The 23,003-nt window shown below is 38.5% G+C and overlaps 1 protein-coding gene across 25 annotated transcripts in view; it reads right to left on the bottom strand.

The window, feature by feature from the left end:
* The window catches only part of ELAVL2 (ELAV like RNA binding protein 2), a 171,746-nt gene continuing 148,958 nt past the window's right edge, over nucleotides 216-23,003 (bottom strand). For 16 of the 25 annotated variants that reach the window (XM_021062881.1, XM_021062823.1, XM_021062861.1 and 13 more), the window contains 4 exons: nucleotides 15,922-16,075; nucleotides 11,889-12,114; nucleotides 3,547-3,585; nucleotides 216-2,978 (listed from right to left, as the gene is read on the bottom strand). In XM_021062881.1, coding sequence (XP_020918540.1) covers nucleotides 2,648-2,978; nucleotides 3,547-3,585; nucleotides 11,889-12,114; nucleotides 15,922-16,075 — 750 coding nt within the window. In that variant the 3' untranslated portion in view covers nucleotides 216-2,647. The remainder of the gene's footprint in view (nucleotides 2,979-3,546; nucleotides 3,586-11,888; nucleotides 12,115-15,921; nucleotides 16,076-23,003) is intronic. The other 9 variants (XM_021062889.1, XM_021062872.1, XM_021062783.1 and 6 more) reach the window with 3 other exon arrangements.

The following is a 23,003-nucleotide window of genomic DNA, read 5'->3' as shown; positions in this document are numbered from 1 at the left end:
TACTCAAGTAATATTTGAAAGCTAATCGAAAGTGTCATTCAAATAAATTTTTCTGCACATTTTATTTCAAGTAACGTGCCTTTTCGAATTCTTACTTTAGGTAACACTGCTTTCAACTAAGGCTCTGAGGGAACCTCTTTTAACTCAAGCAAGTTTTATTAGACTGAGCACATGAACCCCCAAAAATGTATAAAGACCTACTCACCACACTGTTCTTTCCCTTCAACTTTGTTTATTGATGTACTGAACATGAAAAAGTACAAAGAATCCAAACACAAAAGAAAACATGTACAGCCTCTTAAATACTCAACAGAATATATTTTCTATTCCAACAGATGTGAATTAAGTCATACTGTACAACTTCAAATAAATACCAGCCTTACATTTTATTAAGTGCTCTGATAAACACTGTAAAGTGAAGCACAATTTGCATGCCCTCTCATCAATGCCTTGGTTTGCTACAGTAGTATAGGAAAGAAGCATGTAGCTGCTGTTTTCCCATGAGGGAAACCTTATTTTTTTTTTAAGTATATACATGTATTTTGTTTTTTAGTTTTTTTTTTTTTTTAAACGCAGGTTAACTCTGACAATCTAAATGCACCTAAGGATATGAGAAAGTGCTAAGCCAATTGATTCTGAATAGCATTGAGTGGGTCAGCATGAAAACTCGCTTATTCACTTTAGCACGCGCCTCACAGTATATGTACTGTACTATACTGAAAAATTTTATAACTACAATTTTAAATAAAAAATAAAACTCAACGCAACCGCAAAGATAATGTACAACTATGTTATGCATAGCACATTGCCTGTTCTAAGGGGAAGCATGTGAGCATCTCAGTTTATACAAAAAGCAGGACGTAACTATATAGTTCTCAGTGCATCCTGATGAAGGCATTTTTTGCCTTCAGCTTTTTTGAAAATTTATTATAAGCTAGATGCTAATCAGAAAATATTTTGTATTTTTTAAAATTTCTTTCATACATGGTAAAGACTTATTTTATTATTTCCCCAAATAGTGGTTTAAGCATCATACAAAGTTAAATTTCAATAGCATACAGATATTTATGATTTTTGTATGAAAAATGTAAGGAAATTTGTTCAAAACCTATGGTTATACTTTTTTTTTTACCACAAACATATTTATAAACGAAAATGTAGCATCACCATAAACAGCTGAAGCTAGACTATCTACAGACAAAATTAGCAACAAATCTGATGCACTGTAAATTCAAGTCCTCAGGACAACAAAAGTGATTAAGCAAGACCTCAAGTAACAATGTTAATGCCATTTACAAAGGAAAAAACTGATACAAAAACATTCAAAACCTGAACATCACTTGGCATGTAAGGGAAAAAAAATCAAATTAGCTGAAAGGTTCATAAACACAAGGTCTTATTTACATTACACAAAGCTCAGGTGTTAGCCTTGAACGTAACTTTCAAAATACCTTCAAATATATCCAACTCAGATCACTTTTGCCGATTTGCTGCAGTACAAATCATGTGCAACATCTTTTATCCTTAAGACAAAACAATTCTTCAAACAATACTGCAAGTACATCACTAAACACCATGAGCTCTATCTGAAGGGATTTCTTTAGGAAGAACAGATTTTTTTTCCCCCATCTCTTGGTAATTTAAATTTCTTGCCTGCTCTTATATATTCTTTTGTAAATTTTTTTTTTGTTTCAAAATCACAAATCAATGTGAGCCACCTATCACATAATAACCAGGATGATCAGACACTCCACTGGTGATTACAAAAACGAAACCAGCAGTGTTTCCCCCATTGATTCTACACCTTTCATACAAAGATCTCAAAAGTATTTTCTACATCATAAATCTTTCTAAATTTTCCAACCGCTGCAAATTTCCTGGTAAATTTTAAAAGCTCACTAGGTGTCATATGAAGAGATTTCTCAAAGTATTCAAGTCAAAATATTTGTTCCAGGACCAGTAAAAAGTTTCTCCAAATTTTCTTTTTTATAAAAATAGATGCTTTTTTTAAACCCACATCAAAGAGGCTCTTATCTCTTTGGCAAGGTACTGCTTTACGAAAAGTTCTCCAGTATTCTTACAATAAGCGTTTATAATGTAGCCCCCCCCTTCCCCAACCCAAATCATAATTACAAAATAAATACTGTTTTTAACTTCATAAATAAAAATGTAAACTTCAAAATACTTTTCTTAGACATAACAGCAATGCTTTAAATGTAAACCAAACACAAAGCTAATCAGAAAAGAAAAAAAGGGGGGAAAAAAGACACAACCAACTGAAGAATTACAACACAAAGCCTCAGTATTTACTCACAGGTTCAAGGCAGTTATGTAAAAAGAAAAGAAATGTCTTCCCTTAGCTGAAACACTTTAAAAGGTCCACCTTCTTCAAAGAAGGCAATAGAATGCAATGTGACAGGTAAAAACCCTGTACCTCTTGTCCATATTCAAACATAAAAGATATTTAAGAAGTTTTAATTCAAATACTAGCAATAAAAAATCTCACATATTTCTTAGGATGCTAAGTAGTCGTTTTATTCCCATCTCAACACTGACTTACAAAGACATTTACTAATGTATAAAGTTTCTCTTAACTTGCCTTTGTGGTATAGTTTTCATATATAAATGGACTGAGGACAAGAGCTCATTAGGCTTTGTGCGTTTTGTTTGTCTTAAAGGAGACCTGCAGTACTCTGTCTCCCAGACGGTATCCATTGAGGCTAGCTATCGCCATGGCAGCCTCATCATAGTTTGTCATAGTCACAAATCCAAAACCTTTGCACTTATTGGTGTTAAAGTCACGGATGACCTTTACGTTGGTGACAGCTCCAAAAGGCCCAAACATTTGCCACAGGATACTCTCATCTGCGTCAGGAGCCAGGTTGTACACAAAAATACACCACCCTGTTCCTGGGTGCCCAGGGATATTAATTCCAGCCAAACTGGTCATTCCATCAATGGTCATTGGAGAAAACCTACTGAACAAAAATAGGAAACACACACACACACGCACACACAATAGAAACAGAGGTTGGTTACAGTCATGAACTTATTTCTTTCCCCGTTCCCAACCCAGGAAGGAGTTCCAGTTGACCCCCTCTCTCCCAACAGATACACACAATTTCATGTTTCAACCAAAGTCTGTGTGGCTTGGAGTAGCATGCTATACTGTCGAGGTATTAATAAATTATGAAATGGCCATTCTACACTGTATTGAAAAGTATTATCCACAATAACAGAGATTTATTTGGAACTGGCTTCATGAACTAAGCAGGATTGGGGGCAGGAAGGACTAATACATACATAAACATGCTGTAACGTCGCAATGCAATATAAAACAAATAATGGAATTTTTAAAGACCAGGTGGCATCCAGTGGTATAAAAATATTCCTTGAGTCAAACGTGCTTCAAAAAAGCAGCCTTTCTTTAGGTTGTACATGCAAAAGAAAATCCAACACAAACTTATGAAGGGTGTCACTCCCCAAATCAAAGAAACTAATCATTCATGGTAAGGGATTATGAGTATCGTGAACCTCTATCATTACCTCTTTACTCCATAAGCCATATTGAGCAGATTGTCCAACCTGCAAAACACACATTTAGCAAACTTCAGTTTTTAATTTTTCCCCCTGATGTCCAGAAAGCTGGGCTCATTACTGCTGTCTTCCAAGGGGATGTTTATATATTAATTGTATGTCAAGTCTCAAAAGAATGGGTCCTTTTACGTTTCTGAGCAAATGTGTACCCAATGCCATAAGACAGTAGCTCTTTCAATGGGTACAGTTTATTTCTAGAAGAGTCAGTGAAACAGACAGGAGATGTGGTCATATGAGGAAACTCTGAAATAGTTAACGTTTGCAGGCAAGTTTCAAGCACTCCACGTGCACCTACATGTTTTTACTTTTGATTTTCACAGCCACTGGTTTCTGAATATACTAAGGCATTCAGATTAAGAATTTGCTCAAGACCAAAGGGTTATTAGTAAATGGTGACACTGATACTCAAACTCTGAAGTTTACAAAGAATTCCATAAATTTCCCTTCAACCTCCCAAATACAAAGGACTTACATTACTTAAAATCAAAGTGCTATTACTACATGTAAGAAGAACCTTATAGACAACCTCAGCTAAACCTCCCATTTCTCAAGTGCTTGGCTAAGGTCTGCAGAAAGTTAAGACATTGAGCAACAAAGCAAGTTCAGATCCCAGCCTGAGGCTGATTTTGACTGTGCTACAAGAAATACAGCCCTCACTGTAAATCAACTATATTCCAATGGGGGAAAAAAGAAGAAAAAGAAGCATAGCCCAAGAAGCCAGGTAGACAGAAATCAACCAACAACTTGAGCTTCTCTTAAAATTTTTCAAAGAAAAGTAGATGGGTAGGGAGGTACTCTTTAAAACTCTCTACCCTTTTCCTACTTCGACAATTAATTTTATAGTACTTGATTCTTCTTGCTTCATCAGTTTCAATAAGACCATCCTGATGTTCCATATTTCTGAAATGCATACCATATGATCACACATGCTTAGAGGAGGTAGGCATAACTTAATATCTCAACTGCCACAATGTTCAACACTCCAAGTAAGACCCTGGGTCAGGGGAAGAATTTTTTAACACCTGTGAAAGGCTAAGTTTGAAAAATGTTTCAACCTTACTGTCTAACCTGTGGTCTCAAGTAAGACTAGAGCACTCAAGAGACAGCAACACCTCCTAGTTTTACAAAAGCCAAAAGACATCTAGACTGGTTTTTCAAAACTAGAAAAATAATGTTCACACATTCCTATTCCCAATCACCTCTGGGCACTTTGTGTGTTTTGTAAAAATGAAAAGAAGGAGACAAACGGACATAATGCAGAGTATTTTAAGAAGAAGAACAAATCACAGTGACAAAGGAGCATGATCTGTGTCTGTCTTGTCTCCATGCCCTCTTGGGAGCAGGAACAAGTTCATTACCATAGCATACAGCCTGGTCACTGCAGGTTTATAACATTATCCTTAACTATTTAATCCAGAATAAGACTATCAGGAGAACTGGCTGGAGTGCCTGTTTTCACATGCAAGGCAAAGAGCACATGTGTGGAAAAAGTACATAGGTAGATGGTTTTGTTTTGTGCAGAGGTGATGAGTACAGTCAAAGCTGCCATACCTTTAAACTCCAAGATAAAAGGCCACAAATACCAGAAATAGGAAGCAAACAAATTTGTATCATCAACCAAACAGTAATACGATATAGCAAAGTTCATGAATTGCTGGAGTGACCAAGATAGAAAGCATCTGGCATATAACACCTGTAGAACATAACACGCTGAGGTCTCCCTCCAAAGTACTCAAAGGCCCAGAGGCAGTGCTGTCACCACCAACTTAGGACACTAACCCAAAGACCAAAGATAGAATCTCCTAAGCACATTTTCAGTATTTTCAAGACAGGGTGGAAATCAAAAGTACCCCAGAAATGAGTTACATGTGTTAAAAAAAAAAAAGAGAGAGACATTCCATTTGTCACTCTCCATGCCAGGATTCTCCAGGCAGGAGGCCTAGGACTTTTATACCAAGATCTCCGAGGACCCTCTCCATGGGCCTCATGTATGCCCTAACTCTGAAATCCTGTAAGATAGATACCATGCTCCTGAACACTGTCTTCACTCACTACCCATTTCAGGAAAAATTCCAGTCCTTTGGATCAGGCCAAATTATCTACCTCTCCCTCTCCTCCTGCTCTCCGTGCCCCTCCCTCCTCTCCCATCAACAACAAGAGCTGGGAGGAAGAAAGCACCCAAGAAACAGGACCAAGGGAACACTGAAAACTCCTGTCAGCACACGGCTGGACCCAGCAGTTTTCCCTGCTCTCAGTGCCACTCGTGGAAGCGGGCTGAAGACACCACGTACCCCAAGTCTTGCAGCAGTTGGGAAACTATGAACCAGGCAGTCAGCTGCGCCACAACGGGAACTCTAAGAATACTTTGTTTTTAAATTAAAAGTATATGTTCCATGGGCACTTAAATATTTATTTTCCCTACTGCTGTCCATCATCACCCACACTCTCCTGGGTGATCCTGGAGGCTACCAACTTGGTCTCCATTAAAAACTGATTTCCATCTTTAAGTGATCACATATGAAAGATGGCTGTCTTTGAGCTCTGGAAAGACCTAGAAAAGAAGTATAACTCTAGAGAGTAATAGCGTCTATTACTATTATGTCCTTGTTGCATGAAGTTGCAGATTCAATCCCTGGCCTTGCTCAGTGGGTTAAGCATCTGGCATTGCCGTAAGCTATGGTGTAGGTCGCAGACACGGCTTGGATCCTGCGTGGCTGTGGCTGTGGTGTAGGCCAGCAGCTACAGATCTGATTCAACCCCTAGCCTGGGAACCTCCATATGGCACAGGTGCGGCCCTAAAAAGACAAGCCAAAATAGATAAATAAATAAATAAAATTAAAGTATTCTTTACTCATACTGAATATGTTTACTGCACCCAGTACCCTCATTCATTCCCATGCATGACATACTTTCTTTTTTTTTTTAATGATTTTTTTATTTTTTTCCCATTATAGCTGGTTTAGATCACATACTTTCTTTTTTTTTTTTTTGGTCTTTTTGTTGTTGTTGTTGCTATTTCTTGGGCCACTCCCGCGGCATATGGAGGTTCCCAGGCTAGGGGTCGAATCGGAGCTGTAGCCACCGGCCTACGCCAGAGCCACAGCAACGCGGGATCCCAGCCGCGTCTGCAACCTACACCACAGCTCACGGCAACGCCGGATCATTAACCCACTGAGCAAGGGCAGGGACCGAACCCGCAACCTCATGGTTCCTAGTCGGATTCGTTAACCACTGCGCCACGACGGGAACTCCTAGATCACATACTTTCTTGAGGGAAGACTGAAAAGTCCTCAAAGGGACAGTGACCACGGTCCCCTGTTCTTTAGTGTGGACCTAATCCACTTCACAAATAACATGTAAATAAGGATTAGATTGGGAAGCCTAGCTTTAATTAAAATAACCCTCAAAGAAGAGGTAGTTTAAAAAAAAATTCCTGCAAACAACAAATCATTATCATCATCGTCATAGTGAGGGTGATACCAGTAAAGGAAACCCAAGTAAATAATAAAAAGCAGAGCTGATTATTTCACCAACCCCTCTTACAAGGTTAGACAAAATAATCACACATCTCACATAAAGTCAGACAAAAAATTCCAAATTATCAAGATCATAACTTTACGACTCTTGCTTTCAAGGTATATTATTTACTAAGACATTATGTAAGCAAAATACAAAGCCCAGTTAGCATGATAATTAGGACACTGATAGACTGTTTTTTTCATCCTGATCTTTATTTTCTGTGTGTAATTAGGGGTTATGAATGAATGAATGATGTAATAGCACAAGCCCCCATGTACATATAATTTATATATTATGTATATATACACACACATATAAAATTTATGGCTATATGCCTCATTTCAGATTATAAGTGGGCAACATTTTGAATAGAAACATATTCCCATTTCAAAGCTAGATGTTTAAGAAGAAGAAATAAAAAGAAGGATCTGCCTAGTTTCTAAGAAATTTTGCTGACAGACTATGGACTATTTGCTGACAGACCACATGCAAATGAAAGGGGAAATGTAAAGTTAAAGTCAGAAATAAAAATATACAGAGAGATTACTAATGGGTAAGAAAATCTCTCTAAAGCACCAAGATCTGCTTTGAAGTTAACCCCCAACAAAATCATCAACTCGCCCTCTTATCTAATTTGATGGCATCAAATGTCCTCTAAAAGAGAACAAACATTATTCAGGAGGATTGATACCAGTTTCTTCCAAAGGGAAATTGTGGTAGTGCAACCAGCACATGCCTTAAATGAAACTCATGTGCTGATTTAAAAGGCTCCTTTAAAAATGCATAAAGCCTTACAGAAGCAGGCAAACAGGCCATTAAACTACATCACATTTAATAAAATTAAGACTGCTCCACAAGACGAGAGAAGAAAAAACTTTGGCTGAAAGTTAAATTCAGATAACCATGTCCCAAGAATATACTTAAGGAGGCTGAATTACACTATCCATCCAAATAAATAAGGCTGGTCTTATTTTGAAAAGCACAGTCAATTAAATCAGCGTACTGGATCAGCAGTGCTCAAGTTAAAATAATTCTTTTTCTAATTATTCATATGACTTGACACAGCCATAAACCTCACAAGTCCACTTTCAAACTTAACCCTTATTACACAGATTTTAATTTTTTTTACCTTAAAGGATATGGTACATTTAATACAAAAAGCATCCCTGACTATTAAGACTTGTACTCGCCAGTCTTTCTCAACTCCTGAGGCACTATGACAACATAAAAACACACTGTGTGAAATATTCTAAGTGTCAGTGGGCAGGTGACAAACACAAGGCTAAGAGCATTAGAACAGAGACTTTAGGGACAAAAGACCTGAGTAATGACCTCGTCCTGAACTGCAGAAGGGTAAAATACCAACAAAGCCATCCAGTCCTTAATTCAAGAGTCTTTATGAAGTGAAAGAAGAAGATTCAACCTTAATTTAACAGAAGAAGGGGGGGAAAAAATCAAGGTAATAAAAGATACTAAAGAAAAGCAAACACACACACATCAGGTTAAACCTGAACTTTAGGAATTCAACCTAGACCAAACACCTTCACTGAGCTCAAAGACTAGTTTATAATTCAGTATCTGATGATGGATTATGGGAGGAATGGGAAGTGGAGTGATGGAGACAAGATTTAAGAATCTGAAAGGACAATAATCATCTCCCCATTTTCTTTTTTTTTTTTTTAATTTAATTTTTTGACTACCCTTCCGCATATGGAGTTTCTGGGCCAGGGATCAGATCCAGGCCACAGCTGCAGCAATGCTGGATTCTTTAACCCAATGTGCTGAGCTGGGGATCAAACCTGTGTCCGAGCATTGCAGAGACACCACAGATCCTGTTGCACCACAGTGCGAACAGCTACCCAATTCTCTGAAACCAGATTTCCCTTACAATAGAGAATTCTTATTCCTTTTTCCCCAAATTTCTTTTTAAATGACAAGAAAGAATTGCTGAATTAATTACGTATTACGTATGGAACTAAAAGATAAAAGCATGAAAAGGTCAGAGATATTTTTTAAAATATTAACGACCACCAGAACACCCTGTAAAGCTTTACCCAATCAAAAAAACAAAAATAAAAACTCACATGGCATACAGGAAGAGGACTAGATTAAGTTGAGAGTAGATACAAGAGTTAACAACAACTGAATATTTGAGTTACCTGCATACCTTGCCATTTCAAAACTCAGGCATTCTGCCATCCTGCCATTTCAGTACTCTCGCCCAATCTTTCTCAGAATTTAATCCTGATTCTAAGAACACAGTTTTACTTAATAGCTATCATAAAACAAAACAAGAGCTTAACCTGTGAAACACCAAAAATAACAATTTAAATTAATACAGCTGTCAACTGATATCAATCATCTATTTTCAAGGCATTAAAATCAACAAGTTCCAAAGAGCATTTCTCTAACTAAACTCAAAATTCTTTTCCAGGCCCCAAAGAGCTCTGAAGTTAACTGGATAGGCTGCCTAGGAAACAACTCAAAAATTCCTTCAAGCATGTCTGTGCGAAATGTGCCAAAAATATTACTCACTTAAGATGCCACAGAGGAAACCTACAGGCAGAGCTAAGAAATGACTCCGTGAAATTTTAGTCTACAAGGGCAAGCATCAAGCAGCTCCATGCATCTCTTCCTCTAGACCAGTCACCACTACAAACCACCATACTCCAAAGTGACAGTGTTTCCTTTCCGCAAATGCTGTTTTTAAACCTTGCAAAGTTAAAGGAGAGAGTGAAGTGAACACAAGGCTCAGTCAACTGGGCACCAAGGCATCCAGTTCCAAATGAAGCCCTTCAAAGAGGACAACCTCTGCTCCCAGGGCGAAACACACCCTATGTAGGAAATATACAGTGTATTTATGGAAAATTTCCCTCTCATATCTTACATGATATAATTATTGTTTTAAAAGGAGATATCTGACTGGTTTTATCCTCACACTCTTCAACACACATATGAAAAAAAAAATGCATGTGTTTTAAGCTAGAAAACATAACTCTTTATTAAGCTAAATTTGTGATTCTATTTTTGGTAATTAACTATTCTCCCTCAGCAAAGAAATAAAATTGATACGCACTTGCGATTAAAAAATCAAAATAAAAAAATACTAACATGGAGGTTAGGTGACATTATGGCTGCAGTATACCATATGGCCAAAAAGGATATTAAAAGTGTTCTAAAAAATAAAAACTGCTTATGTCTCTGGGCTCCGTTTAATATCTAAAAGTCACCATTCTTCTCACATGCAGATTAGGCTTTTTTTTTTTTTTTTTTTGGTCTTTTTAGGGCCGCACCCGTAGTATATGGAGGTTCCCAGGCTAGGGGTCCAATCGGAGCTACACCACAGTCACAGCAACACCAGATATGAGCCCTGTCTGTGACCTACACCACAGCTCACGGCAATACCAGATCCTTGATCGGCTGAGCAAGGCCAGGGATCAAACCTGAAACCTCATGGTTCCTAGTTGGATTCATTTCCGCTGTGCCACGACAGGAACTCTGGGATTCTTTTTTTTTTTTTAAATGACTCGATCTGGTTGTTGTCCCAGTATTAGAATAAAACTTGAAAAATTACAATATTTATACCCATCTATGGAATAGAATATCTGCTTTGGGCTATGCATGGTCACTCTATGGACTATACAGAGGTTAGAAAACTACCACCCACAGGCCAAACTCAGACTACCATCTGTTTCTCTAGAGCTCAGGAACTAAGAATGGTTTTTACATTTTAAAAGAGTTGGCTTTAAAAAAAAAAAAAAGAATTCCCATCGTGGTGCAATGGAAATGAATCCAACTAGAAACCATGAGGTTGCGGGTTAGATCCCTGGCCTCACTCAGTGGGTTAAGGACACAGCGTTGCCATGAGCTGTGGTGTGGATCGCAGATGTGGCTCGGATCTGGCATTGCTGTGGCTGTGGCACAGGCCAGCAGCTGTAACTCCGATTCGACCCTCTAGCCTGGGAACCTCCAGATGCCGTGGGTATGGCCCTAAAAAGACAAAAAGACCAAAAACAATAATAAGTTCTTTAAAAAAAAGCACTCATCAGAGACTGTGACTCACAAAGTCTAAAATTTACTATCTGAACCTTTACAGAAGTTTGCCAACCCCTAAACTCAAAGGAATAAAATTTTAAAGGGGGGAGAGGGGCCTATTTATAAAAATGTAACATAATCACGTTACATATCCTTAGTGGTGCACATACTATAAAACAAAGTAACTGAAAGAGCTTGACCTAAAAATTAAAACACAAGAGTATGATCCTATCAAGAAAAAAACTAAAATGAAGAAATTGGAAGCACTGGAGACAGTTAAGAAGACCTCCACACTCTATAGGTCGGGGGTTTCTCGACCTTGGCACTAGTGATATTTCGGGCAGGGTAATCTGTTGGTGGTGGTGGCTACATTGTATACTGGGATGACTAGGAGCACCCCAGGCTTTGACCCACCAGAGGCTAGTGGCACACCCACCCCAGTTATCCCAACATAAATGTCTCCGGACACTGCCAATGCCCCCAGAGGGGCAAAATTACTCCCTGCTAAGAACCACTGGTGTAGATTGGTTTTGTCCCCACCCTGGATATTAGCAAAAGGCCAACCCAAGTAGCAAGTTAGCAAACCCCAAGTAGGTCTTCTCTGTGCCCATAAGAAAAAGAAAGAAAGAAAACAACACCAATAATAGCAAATCAGAGATCCTGTCAATAAAATACTGGACAGTGAACCTGAAAGTTCTGAGTTGAGTAGCTGGGCGTAAGAATCAGACCAGACTTACCTAAAACGCTGTGCCTGCTGAGCTAGTGGTCCTGGATACCTTCTGTTTGGAGACTGGTACAGCTGGGAAAGGATGGCCTGATTGGTTTTTTGGCTTGGATTATTAGCAAACTTTACAGTGATTGGCTCTGTGGCACCAGGAGGTTTCTGGCCATTTAGGCCTTTGATAGCTTCTTCTGCCTCAATCCGCTTGTCAAATCGAATAAACCCTACACCCCTTGATATGCCTATGGTAGATGTGGGTAAGGATTTGGGAAAGAGGGAGTGGAAGGAGACAGGAGGGAGAGAAGAAAGGATAAATTAATTTTCCTTCTCAAGAACATATTTTCACCCACATATAACATCTGCCAGCAAAAATCACAGGAGGAGGAAAGTTTTACCTTTACTTAGCAGTAATTCAGTCAAGCATTACAATTTTGTGGGTCTTTTAATGCATGAAATGCATTAATTAAAATTAATGCATTTAAAGTCCATTATCACATGCCTACCAAGAAGAAGAGAAAGCACACAAGCATATCCATGTTTTCTTTCCTGCCTTCTTTTCTCCCTCTCATACACTCACACTCTCTAGTAATGTCAACAGTATGCCTGAGTTGATTTTTCAAATTATGCTATTGGACAAACAGTTCAGAAATCAAGGGCACAGGAGCACCTTTTCTTCTAATAAGGAGAAAAGAACCAGCCATTTGCCAAAAATGCTAAAAAGCTATGCTAAAAATATTTGCACAGTAGTAAAAAATATATTATTTCAGCTAAATTTTTAAATAATAAAACTCTACTTAGTAATATTATATGGGATATCGACCCTTTAAGAAAATTGCCTGAAGAAGCATTTCTGGTTCCCCGAAGCTCCCCCACTGCTTTTAACTGGCTGATCTTTATTAGAGGAATAATATTAAATGCTAAAAAGGAGGTAAAAGAGGATGTAGAATTTAAAAATAAGTAAGACAGAAGTCAGGCCTCAAAGCTTTCTTTCTTTGGCAGCATTACTTCTAACTACAAAATGCCATTCCCTGGCTCATGCTCTCTGCACTTTGAGAGACAAGAATGGGAAAGCAGAGAGATGGCCAAATACCTGTCCAGCTTTTGAGAAATGGTAGCAGGAAGCCCAACTCATTCCATTTAATTAGCTTAACAGGCTATTTGGGGTGGCCAGAGCTGGCCATCATGAGATAAGCAGTTGCAGGGAAAGACTTTCTTGGCAAGCAAATTGGTAGTAGCGGTACGAGCTTGGGATAAGTTGCTAGAAAAGCCTAGATGATTGAAGAAAGGAGTGAGAGGTTATTAAGAAAGATGGGCTGAGAAAATGCACTAGACCATCATGATTGACAAGAATTTTAAAACAACAGAATGAAGATCTACTTGCTTTATAATTAACACTGTGCAAGCCGAATGGCTTAGAATTTTACTCTAAGGTAGATAAGGTGTTATCTCATATATACGTATAGCGGACAGGACCTATATCACTTTACCTTTTGTATTTAAGCTGTACGTGCTGCACATTATTACCACCTGATGGCTGAATAACAGAATTGCAAGATTTTTCATTTTTGGTAACGTGGCTAATTTCACAATGAGAGTTGTAAGTATAAAGATGAAATGGTAAAATGACAGCAAATCCATCCTTTTAGTTATCTACTAGCTCCTATTAAGAATCAGTAACCACAGAGTTCCCGTCATGGCTCAGCAGAAACGAATCTGACTAACATCCATGAGGACACAGGTTCAATCCTTGGCCTTGCTCAGTGGGTTAAGGATCTGGTGTTGCCATGAGCTGTGGTGTAGGCCAGCAGATACAGCTCCAATTCGACACCTAGCCTGAGAACCTCCATATGCCATGGCCCTAAAAAAAAAGACAAAAAAATTTAATAACCCCTAGGACTTGACTATTCCATAAAGTCATGAAACAGCCTCCATACAGGATGAGTTATCTAAACCTATGGTCCTCAAACTTGAGCATGCATCAAAATACCCCAAAAGGAGTTCCTGATGCAGCACAACAGTAATGAATCCAACAAGCATTCATGTTAGGATGTGGCTTCAATCCCTGGCCTCGATCAGTGAGTTAAGGATCCGGTGTTGCTGTGAGCTGTGGTGTGGGTCTCAAACAGCCTCTCATCTGGCATTGCTATGGCTGTGGTATAGGTCAGCAGCTGCAGCTCTGATTCGACCCCAAGCCTGGGACCATCCATTATGCCATATGTGCAGCCCTAAAAAGCAATAAATAAATAAATAACCCAAAGGGTTTGGTAAAATGCCCACTCTTAACAGTTTTATTCATCAGGTTTTGGGTGGAGCCCAAGACCACGCATTTCTAACGAGGCTCCAGGAAGATGCTGATACTGCAGGTGTAGGACCACGCTTGAGAACCACTGACCAAACCAGGACATGGCGAGATAAGTGCACCTGTCAGCCCAAATACTCAGGATGGACTTGTAGTTAAGAGATGGGCTTTCGGTACCACAGGTGAAATTTACTTTTGACTTCATTAAGTCCTCACTGAGAATATACGAATTAAAAAGCATGAATAACATGAATAAAATAAAAGACCATTTTTGTTGCTCTAAACCAGTATATCTGGATTGTGAGGGCTGGATTTCTATTTAACTCCATTAGCAGTCTGCATGATTTAATGCACTATGACAGAATTATGAAATGTAGCTAAGAAGACTACAGTTTTATATACCCTCACTGGACTAAATGACTAAATATTCTCCATAGAGCAAAACCTATAGACCAGTCTCCCAAGCATGAGTATGATGGTAGATAGCATGTTACTCAGAACTCAAAAGCATGGTACTTACAGTCTATGAAAGGCTAATGAAGAGGACAGAAGGGGGATAACATAGGCTATGTCTCATCGAATTTAGATCAACTAAATTGACATTCACCTGAATTAAAAAAGTCATTTTATTCTATGGTCCATTGTTTCTTTAAAAAAACAATCACACACTGTAATGCACAACACATCTCCAGTCGTATTATAATTATGACAGAGAAGGAAAAGGATAGAGAGAAAGAGAATAGGGAGAATTAAGGAGTAGAGATGGAAGAAACACAGAGAAAAAAGAAGAAGAAGAAAGGAAAAAAGAAAAAGAAAACCACCCAGAAAATCTTAATGGGACTGATCGAGTATATGGTATTATAGGTGACTTTTTCCCCTCCTTACCATGTTTTTCTTATCTCAATATGTTTTAAAAAGATAAAATTGCTTTTACAACAGAAAAATGTACCTGTACTTTTTTAAAGATCCATAATCAAATCTATATTGCTAGTTTTTAACTAAAAGCTTTATTAGCAGGAGACATCCCTCACATACAAAATATTTAATAAATGTATTAGTCTTATTTTGGTTTGCTTAGAAGTTACATAAAGGCATTAAATAAATATTTTACATTCAAAACTTCAAACTCTTCCACACATCTATACAATATAGCATGGAGCTGAAAAGTAGCCTTAACAGCAATCACCAGTGTACGTGTAGTGTAATCCTCCCTTGGAGAATTAACTGCATTGAACTATACCTTTCACAAAATTATTAGTACCTTATAAGGAGGACGGGGCTTTTTTCATGGAGCAGCTTAGAAATGAAGATTATTTATAATAACTTATATGTAATAATTATACTTATAAATTTTTCATAAGCTATGACACAGGCTCCAAACCTGCGCCTTCAGGGAGGAAATGACTCTAGCATGCTCACACACTCCAGAATCTACTCTTTTTTTTTTTTCCCCCATGCCTGCAGCATGTGGAAGTTTCCAGGGCAGGCATCAAACCCATACCACAGCAGCGACCGGAGTCACTGCAGTGACAATGCTTGACCCTTAACCTGCTGCACCATGGTGGAAACTTCCCACAATCTGTTCTTACCCACTCATTTTTATGAACAGGTCCAGCAGAAAACTGCATTTTGTGGCCACACATACCTTTAATGTACTCTAGAGGCAAAACTGCGATATGGGAAGGCAGAATATCTCATAATCTGCCAGTTAGAGAGCATAAGAGATTGTCCAGAGCAGCTGCCTACTTACCAGTGACCTGGTCAACAAGAATACGAGAAGTAATAATGCGTCCATATTGTGAAAAAAGTTGTTCCAACTCCTTCTGGGTCATTGTCTTCGGAAGTCCACTGACGTACAAATTTGCATCTCTGATAGAAGCTGAGCTTGGGCGAGCATAGGAAACCTGGAAAAGGGCAATGAAATGTATTTGCACACTCAATGACCTCCCTTCCAAAACTGAAAAACTTCCTCAAGTTGCTTGGCAGCTTTTCTATAGAAACAAACACTGAGTCCAGCATGAACTATTTCACTTATTTCTGGAGAAATTCTTGACAAATGGGAAACACCATTCCCTTGAGCAGAGAAAAGATAGTTGGTACCCTAGGATTCTAAGTGTTAAAAACAGTCCAGTGGTGCCCAGAGCACGGTAATATGTTTTCCTCAAGGGGGCTAGCCCCATAAACTATGGATTAGGCTCAATCAAATGATTAAATTTAAGGACTCTAAATTCATCTGACACATCTGTGTGACCTGTTTTTGCATCTCTCCCATCTCGGGGGTTGTGGGTGGGTGGTACAAAGTTTCTCAAGAATTTATTATACATATGCCCTTTTGATTTATTCCAAAATAGCAATCACCCTTAAATTCCCAGAAGTTTAGGTATGAAAGAACTATATTCCCCGTATCGTTTTGTCTATCATCTTCCGTCCACAAATCTCTTTAATCTTGATTTTCAAAAGGTCTTAAGTCTGTTTATTGAGTTTTTTACTTTACCTGCCATTTTTATGAAGCCTTTTAAACAGTTTCCCACTGCTGGTAATATAGTGCCCAAAATTCTACAAGGACAGAAGATAAACTAAGTCCCTGTGTATTTGTTTATCATCAACATTCTTCACATAAACACAACGAAGGAGGGAGCTGTATCTGCCTCTCTTATCACTGAATCCTCAGCATCACAGCACATCATATGTGCTGATTTAGTCCATCTGATACCCCACTGATCTCACAGGTCTACAAGAGCTTATAAGGCACACAGCATTCAAAGGAGAGTTCATCCAGTCATCTCAATCTTGGCCAAATTGTAATCAACTGCTCTCTGCCTACAACCTATTTCTGCCAATTTTAAGATAGCTCTAAGTCTCATGCATTATTCCTGACCCCATTTCCTTTAGTTTAACAGTAAGCTCTTTGGGCCAGACTATGAGGACAGAAACTTCACAAGACACCCCAATTGCTAGACCACTCATCAGATGGCCAATGAGTCTAGCTCCTGAGTTTGATTTAGTGGCTGCCAAGACAGGGTAACTTCTGCCTATTCAGGGTAGCCCTTTGTATCCACCTTTAATCTAGATCACTGCTTACTGCAAAAACAAACAAAAAATAGCTCTGCAATTTAAACAGTTTTTACTATTTGGTATGAAACACTAATTTTTTTCTTCATACTTTCAATTTTGTCCACAGGTTTATGCTATCACTCGTTCTTTTTCTTGTTTTCCTTCCTTTTTTTTTTGGCTTTCCAGAAGAAAAAAAAAAAAAAAAAAAAGACAGGTTTAATAAAGGTGCTACTATCTTTCACCCCTACTCCCAGAGTATTAACATTTTATACCCTTACCCTTTATTCAAAAAGTTTACTCATTAATAAGTGAAAATACACCTGATTTTCCAAAAGCTGGATCTGGAAGGCACATTAGCATTTTCCTGAACTACAGACACAAGGAATTTGGAATAGTGGTGGAGAGAAGATAACTACTCACATACTACTCTTTTTCCTGTATGCCTAAACACTTAAGAATCATGAAGATTGGGGAACTTAAATGTAAGTGAAAATTAGGAAATGAAAGAAATTTCTAAGTGATCAAAATAATTCAAATGGAAGCTAGTCTTGAGATGGCTAAAAACTGATAAAAAGATAAAGCAAATGAATATGTGCATTCAGTAATGTACATTCACTAATACCAAATTTCTCTCTAAATTACAATCCTTAATTATCTGAGTAAACTAAAATCTCAGTACTCAGACTCCCTTAGAATCTAGGACTTCAAGGTTTTATTTCAGTGGCAGGGAGCTCTCAACGAGTCAGCTGTTAGTCTGCTCCAGATCCTGTGACTAACGTGTTTCCTTTATGAAGAGCCACTTCCCATGGGCAACAGAGTAAGCACCTCTACATGTTCAGCATTAGGAGGTTAGCTTCCAATGACTGATGAAGCAGGCAGCCTCAACACAAGTTCAAGCAGGACGTGAGGCAGGGTAACAGTAACTAAAGGTAACATCTCTCTAACCAACATGCCTGGGCTCAAAACTAGGTTTAATTCATTAAGGGCTCTGGAACAAATTCTTTGTCTACTTCCACATACTGGTACCTTCTTTGTATGTTTAATTGGAACAATACAATAATCTCTAATCTGCATAAAATGCTATCGGCATAGGGGTAAAAACTCAGGTGACTACATTATAAATATTTACCTCTATATGCATCTGAGAATGTAGATGCAAAGACACAGACTATTACAGTTGAGTGTAACCTGAGTCCATTGCTGTGTTCCAGAATAATTTACTCATGCAGTGACATTCACTGCTTTGTACATTTCAGAGGAGTGTGGGTGGAGTGTTTTAAAAGTTATCCTAAAATATATTTAGGAAAACGGGTTTATATTTAGTGCTTATGTAAAAGCTTTGAAAACACACTTGGGTCAGTTATGTTATCTGCATTTTTTTTTCCTTCAATGTATGGGTCTTTGGTTCATACTGCTTCCTTAATTTCCAACTTGAAGTGACCGTATTTTCTTGTCTTCTGTATTCTGGATGTTCTGGCATTTATGGCCTTTATCCTTGACAGACTGCCGCTCCCAAGACTAGCTAAACCTACAGATAGTAAATGACTCACTCCCCTGGTGAAAGTACCTTTAATACACAAACCAAGCAAACCAGAGCCCACATCCCTATCTCCTTTATCAAACCCTCACACCAAGCCAGTATTTACCTTGCTCTAAACTCACCCTAGAGCCAGGTATCAGACAATCAGGAACCAGCCCCATAGCCTGAGCCCTCGAAAATTATTCAAACCCTCTGATGCTCTAAATTTACCCAGTGTACCTGCCCTGTCCTTAGCTTTCTACTAGGACCCCAATAAAGGCTCTGGGCCATGCTTTGCCCTCTCCCCTCTGCCTCCTCACTATCCCTGGTGCTTCCTCATGTGGCCCTGCATGGTATGTTGTGTCTCCTGGTTCTAGAAATCTCTAAGTATAAACATCTTCCTCCATAAGAATCATGTATATGTCTGCATGTCTTAATCTGATTAAAAACAAATTCCAGGTCCACTTTCAGAACACAGCTTATATTAAAACAGCTCCAGGAGTTCCCGTCGTGGCGCAGTGGTTAACGAATCCGACTAGGAACCATGAGGTTGTGGGTTCGATCCCTGCCCTTGCTCAGTGGGTTAACGATCCAGCGTTGCCGTGAGCTGTGGTGTAGGTTGCAGACGCAGCTCGGATCCCGCGTTGCTGTGGCTCTGGCGTAGGCCGGTGGCTACAGCTCCGATTCGACCCCTAGCCTGGGAACCTCCATATGCCGCGGGAGCGGCCCAAGAAATAGCAAAAAGACAAAAAATAAAATAATAATTAAAAAAAAAAAAAAAAAACAGCTCCAAGAACCAATACCAAACCTTCTCAAGACACTGTTTACAGCAACTTTGTCAAAGAACTGGTTCCTATCATCACGGGCAGGACAGGGGTGACTAGACTATATGGAAATGCAGGTGGTAACAATACTTCCATTTAACTTACACTTAGGGGTTTTCATCATTCATAAAGCATTTTCAAATACAGTATTTTGCGCCTTGCAACAACACTGTGAGGTAGGTAAGGCACACATTAGTATTTGGCAGCTGGGAAAACAGACCCTAAGGTTATACACAACAAGTGCTGAACCGTGGATTCAAATTCTGATCTTCTGAACCCATGTCCTTGTCTCCTTGTCCAGTTTTCTTGCCACAATACCACGTTATAACAACCAGCTTATCAGTGTACTTGTTCTGAGTTTGGAAAAATTTAATGAATCTTGAGTGTTTCTTTTTTCTTTTTTGTATGTGTGTGTCTTTATAGGGCTGTACCCACAGCATATGGAAGCTTCCAGGCTAGGGGTAGAATCGGAGCTGCAGCTGCTGGCCTATGCCACAGCCACAGCCATAGCCATGGGGGATCCAAGCCATGTTTGTGACCGACACCACAGTTCATGGCAACACCGGATTCTTAAACCATTGAGCAAGGCCAGGGATCAAACCCGCGTCCTCATGGATACTAGTCAGGTTCATTACCAGTGAGCCAAGATGGGAACTCTTTGTTTGTTTCTTAAACACATGTACACACAGAAACAGCATAGATAGCGGAACAGGATGGCACTAGAGATTACAGTTAAATCAAAAATTGTTTATTTCATTGTTCCATTACTATTTTTTTTAAAGTAATTTCTCCCAATGAGTGGCCATTAATTGTGATTAACTGGAGAAACTACACATCATAATCAGGATTCTGAAATTTATTTTATTACTTTCTTGTTCTTAGAATGTCATTAAATGAGCAATGACCCACTCCCACCCCCTGCCTACTTCCAGGAGTTGAAGATGAAAGAAGGGCAACTTCCCTCCTCCCAGACCAACATGCATGCTATGTCACCCCCTACACCTTTACTGTTTTCTGGAATTAAAGCAGCCCCCCCAATACACACATCCTGCCCTGCTCTATCAAGGATACCAGTGTCAGCAATATCCTCCTTTCCAGGAAACGGAAAATACTTCCTCTTCTTCTACCTCAAAGGATTATAAACAGAAAATATACTTAAACCTAAGAAGGAAGAAGACTTGCAGTGGGATGAGGACTTGTACTCTGGAGATTCAAATCAGGTTCCAGACCTAATTTTGTATTTGGCAGTTAACAGCAATTCTTGATTATAATTTTTCTATGGATCTGGAGCTCATAATGGTACCCTGCTTTGATACTTACCTAGTGAACCACTCTTGAGCTACCTGAAACCTGGGTGTTAAGTCTTTGTGGTTCCTCAAGATTACAATGAAATCTCTTAGAGAAGACTCAAGAGACACTTTTGTTTTAGGGCAAATTGTGTATCAGAAAAACTTCAATACAATGAACCTTAGGCACATATTCCAGTGGGATCAAAACAGCTTCTTCCTTCACCAACTGCAAGCTGTTCTCCAATCTACATTCACTGGATTAATAGATAGGTTTGGATTTTGTATTTTCACTGCCATTTAAACAGGTGAATATTTAATGCCTGAGGAGCAAGGTTATGAAATGTCAAAACCACTAAATGAAGGATCTAATTTAAGAGGCAGCCAGAGTCTGCAATTTAAATATTTAAAGATGATACAGATAGTACAACACTGAACACCAATCTTCTCCAAAGATAGCAATTTAAAACTCAGGTTTATTCTGTAATTCCTCACAACCTTACAAGTAATATAATAAACAAAGACAAGGAATTTTGAGATTACTTGAGGGGAAAGGGAGGGAGGTAGTCAGAAGTACCAGGCAAATAAATGCTCAAGCCAATGGCTTCTCAAACTGTTCTTCACAAATGAGATGAGACTGGACAAAATAGAGATAAAAATAGATTTATCAAAGTAATTAGGTCTCATAAATGGAATAGTTTGAGACACAGTATATTCCCTGCAATTAAAAAGTCATTTCTTCATCAGCAACTAAAACTAATTATACATTAAACATTCAAGGACAATAACACATATACTAAGAATGAGCTATCAAAACACAAGTTAATCAAAATACACAGAACTAAAAGGAATGAAAATATCTTAGAGATAAGAAATAGGGAAAATATCTTGGGGATAAGAACTGGTCCTTTACTATAAGCCCATAGTAAAGTTTAAAATCTCTGTGCATCACAAGTTTATCTAAACATTTTTGTCCAAAAGTACAACTGCTCTCAATTTTGTTTCGTCAGCGGGAAGATCAGTGAGAGTGGACATTAATACCAACAGATTAAAGTGATAAGGACTATAAATGAATGAAGCAATCCCTTCTTTATTAAACTAAGGACATCTGAAAAAAATCTCCCACTGACAAGATCACCATTGAACAATTTCTATCACATGTCAATTACTAACCCAGGACTACAAACATTAAACCTGAAAATTAGATACTTGCCACTTCAAAAAAAAAAAAAAAAAAAAAAAAAAAGCTCCATTCAATCTCTTCAGCTGAAAAGCATGGACAAGGTCATAGTTAGGTCTATTTAAACCAAGACTTAATTGTTGTTCATATCAAAAAAATGAAGTCTTGATGGGACTGAGAAAAAAATGACTATTACTAAATAAAAATTAGCTCCAACTCCAGCAGGCAGTAGCAAAGGTCTTGTGAAAGCATCAAGGCTTTATAGGCAGGGGGCTACACTGGGCCTCCAAGAGAGCTCAGAAACACACAGAAAGATGTGCCCTCTAACCACAATTCAGGCCACAGACATCAAAACCCACCAAAAAGGAAGAAGTGTCCTTTGATCTACTTCTAAATGCAAAACCTTACCAGGAACAGATCTCAAACACACACACCAAGACATACATATCAGTCCAAGATTAGGTTTTGCATAAAGACAAGCATGTTTCACAGAGGGTGCAAATAAATAAACTCGAGAGAACAAAGCATACAGAAATAAGTCCCTAAGAAATTAAAGATCAGCTTTAGCAAGTGTGGAGCTAATAATCACACCTAACGGGAAGACTTAAAAAAGGTATTATAGATTAGAGGGCAGGTGCCTTTAAAAGGTATTCCAAGATACAGAATGCAGAATAGTACATTAGTGGAAAACTTACATGGTACCTCAAATCTTATTGAGACTGGGTTGGTTGAATGCTTTCAGTCTACATAAGATTATTTTGATTCAAACGTGAAGTTCAGAGATATCACAAAATACATTTGATCATATTATTTCCTGTGCTGAAAAATCTCTCCAGGGGCCTCCTAATGCTGAAGAGTAATTTCAGCTTTCTTAGTTTTTTATGCTCAGGGCACTGACTACCTCTTCTATATAAACACACAATCTTCAGTAGTTTCCCCAAGCTTCCTGTTCTCACTTCCCTGTATTAG

The sequence above is a fragment of the Sus scrofa genome, chromosome 1 (genome assembly GCF_000003025.6).
Source record: "Sus scrofa isolate TJ Tabasco breed Duroc chromosome 1, Sscrofa11.1, whole genome shotgun sequence".
Taxonomy (NCBI): domain Eukaryota; kingdom Metazoa; phylum Chordata; class Mammalia; order Artiodactyla; family Suidae; genus Sus; species Sus scrofa.
The sequence above is the reverse complement of the archived record's forward strand: the minus strand, read 5'-3'. Positions and strand labels throughout refer to the sequence as shown.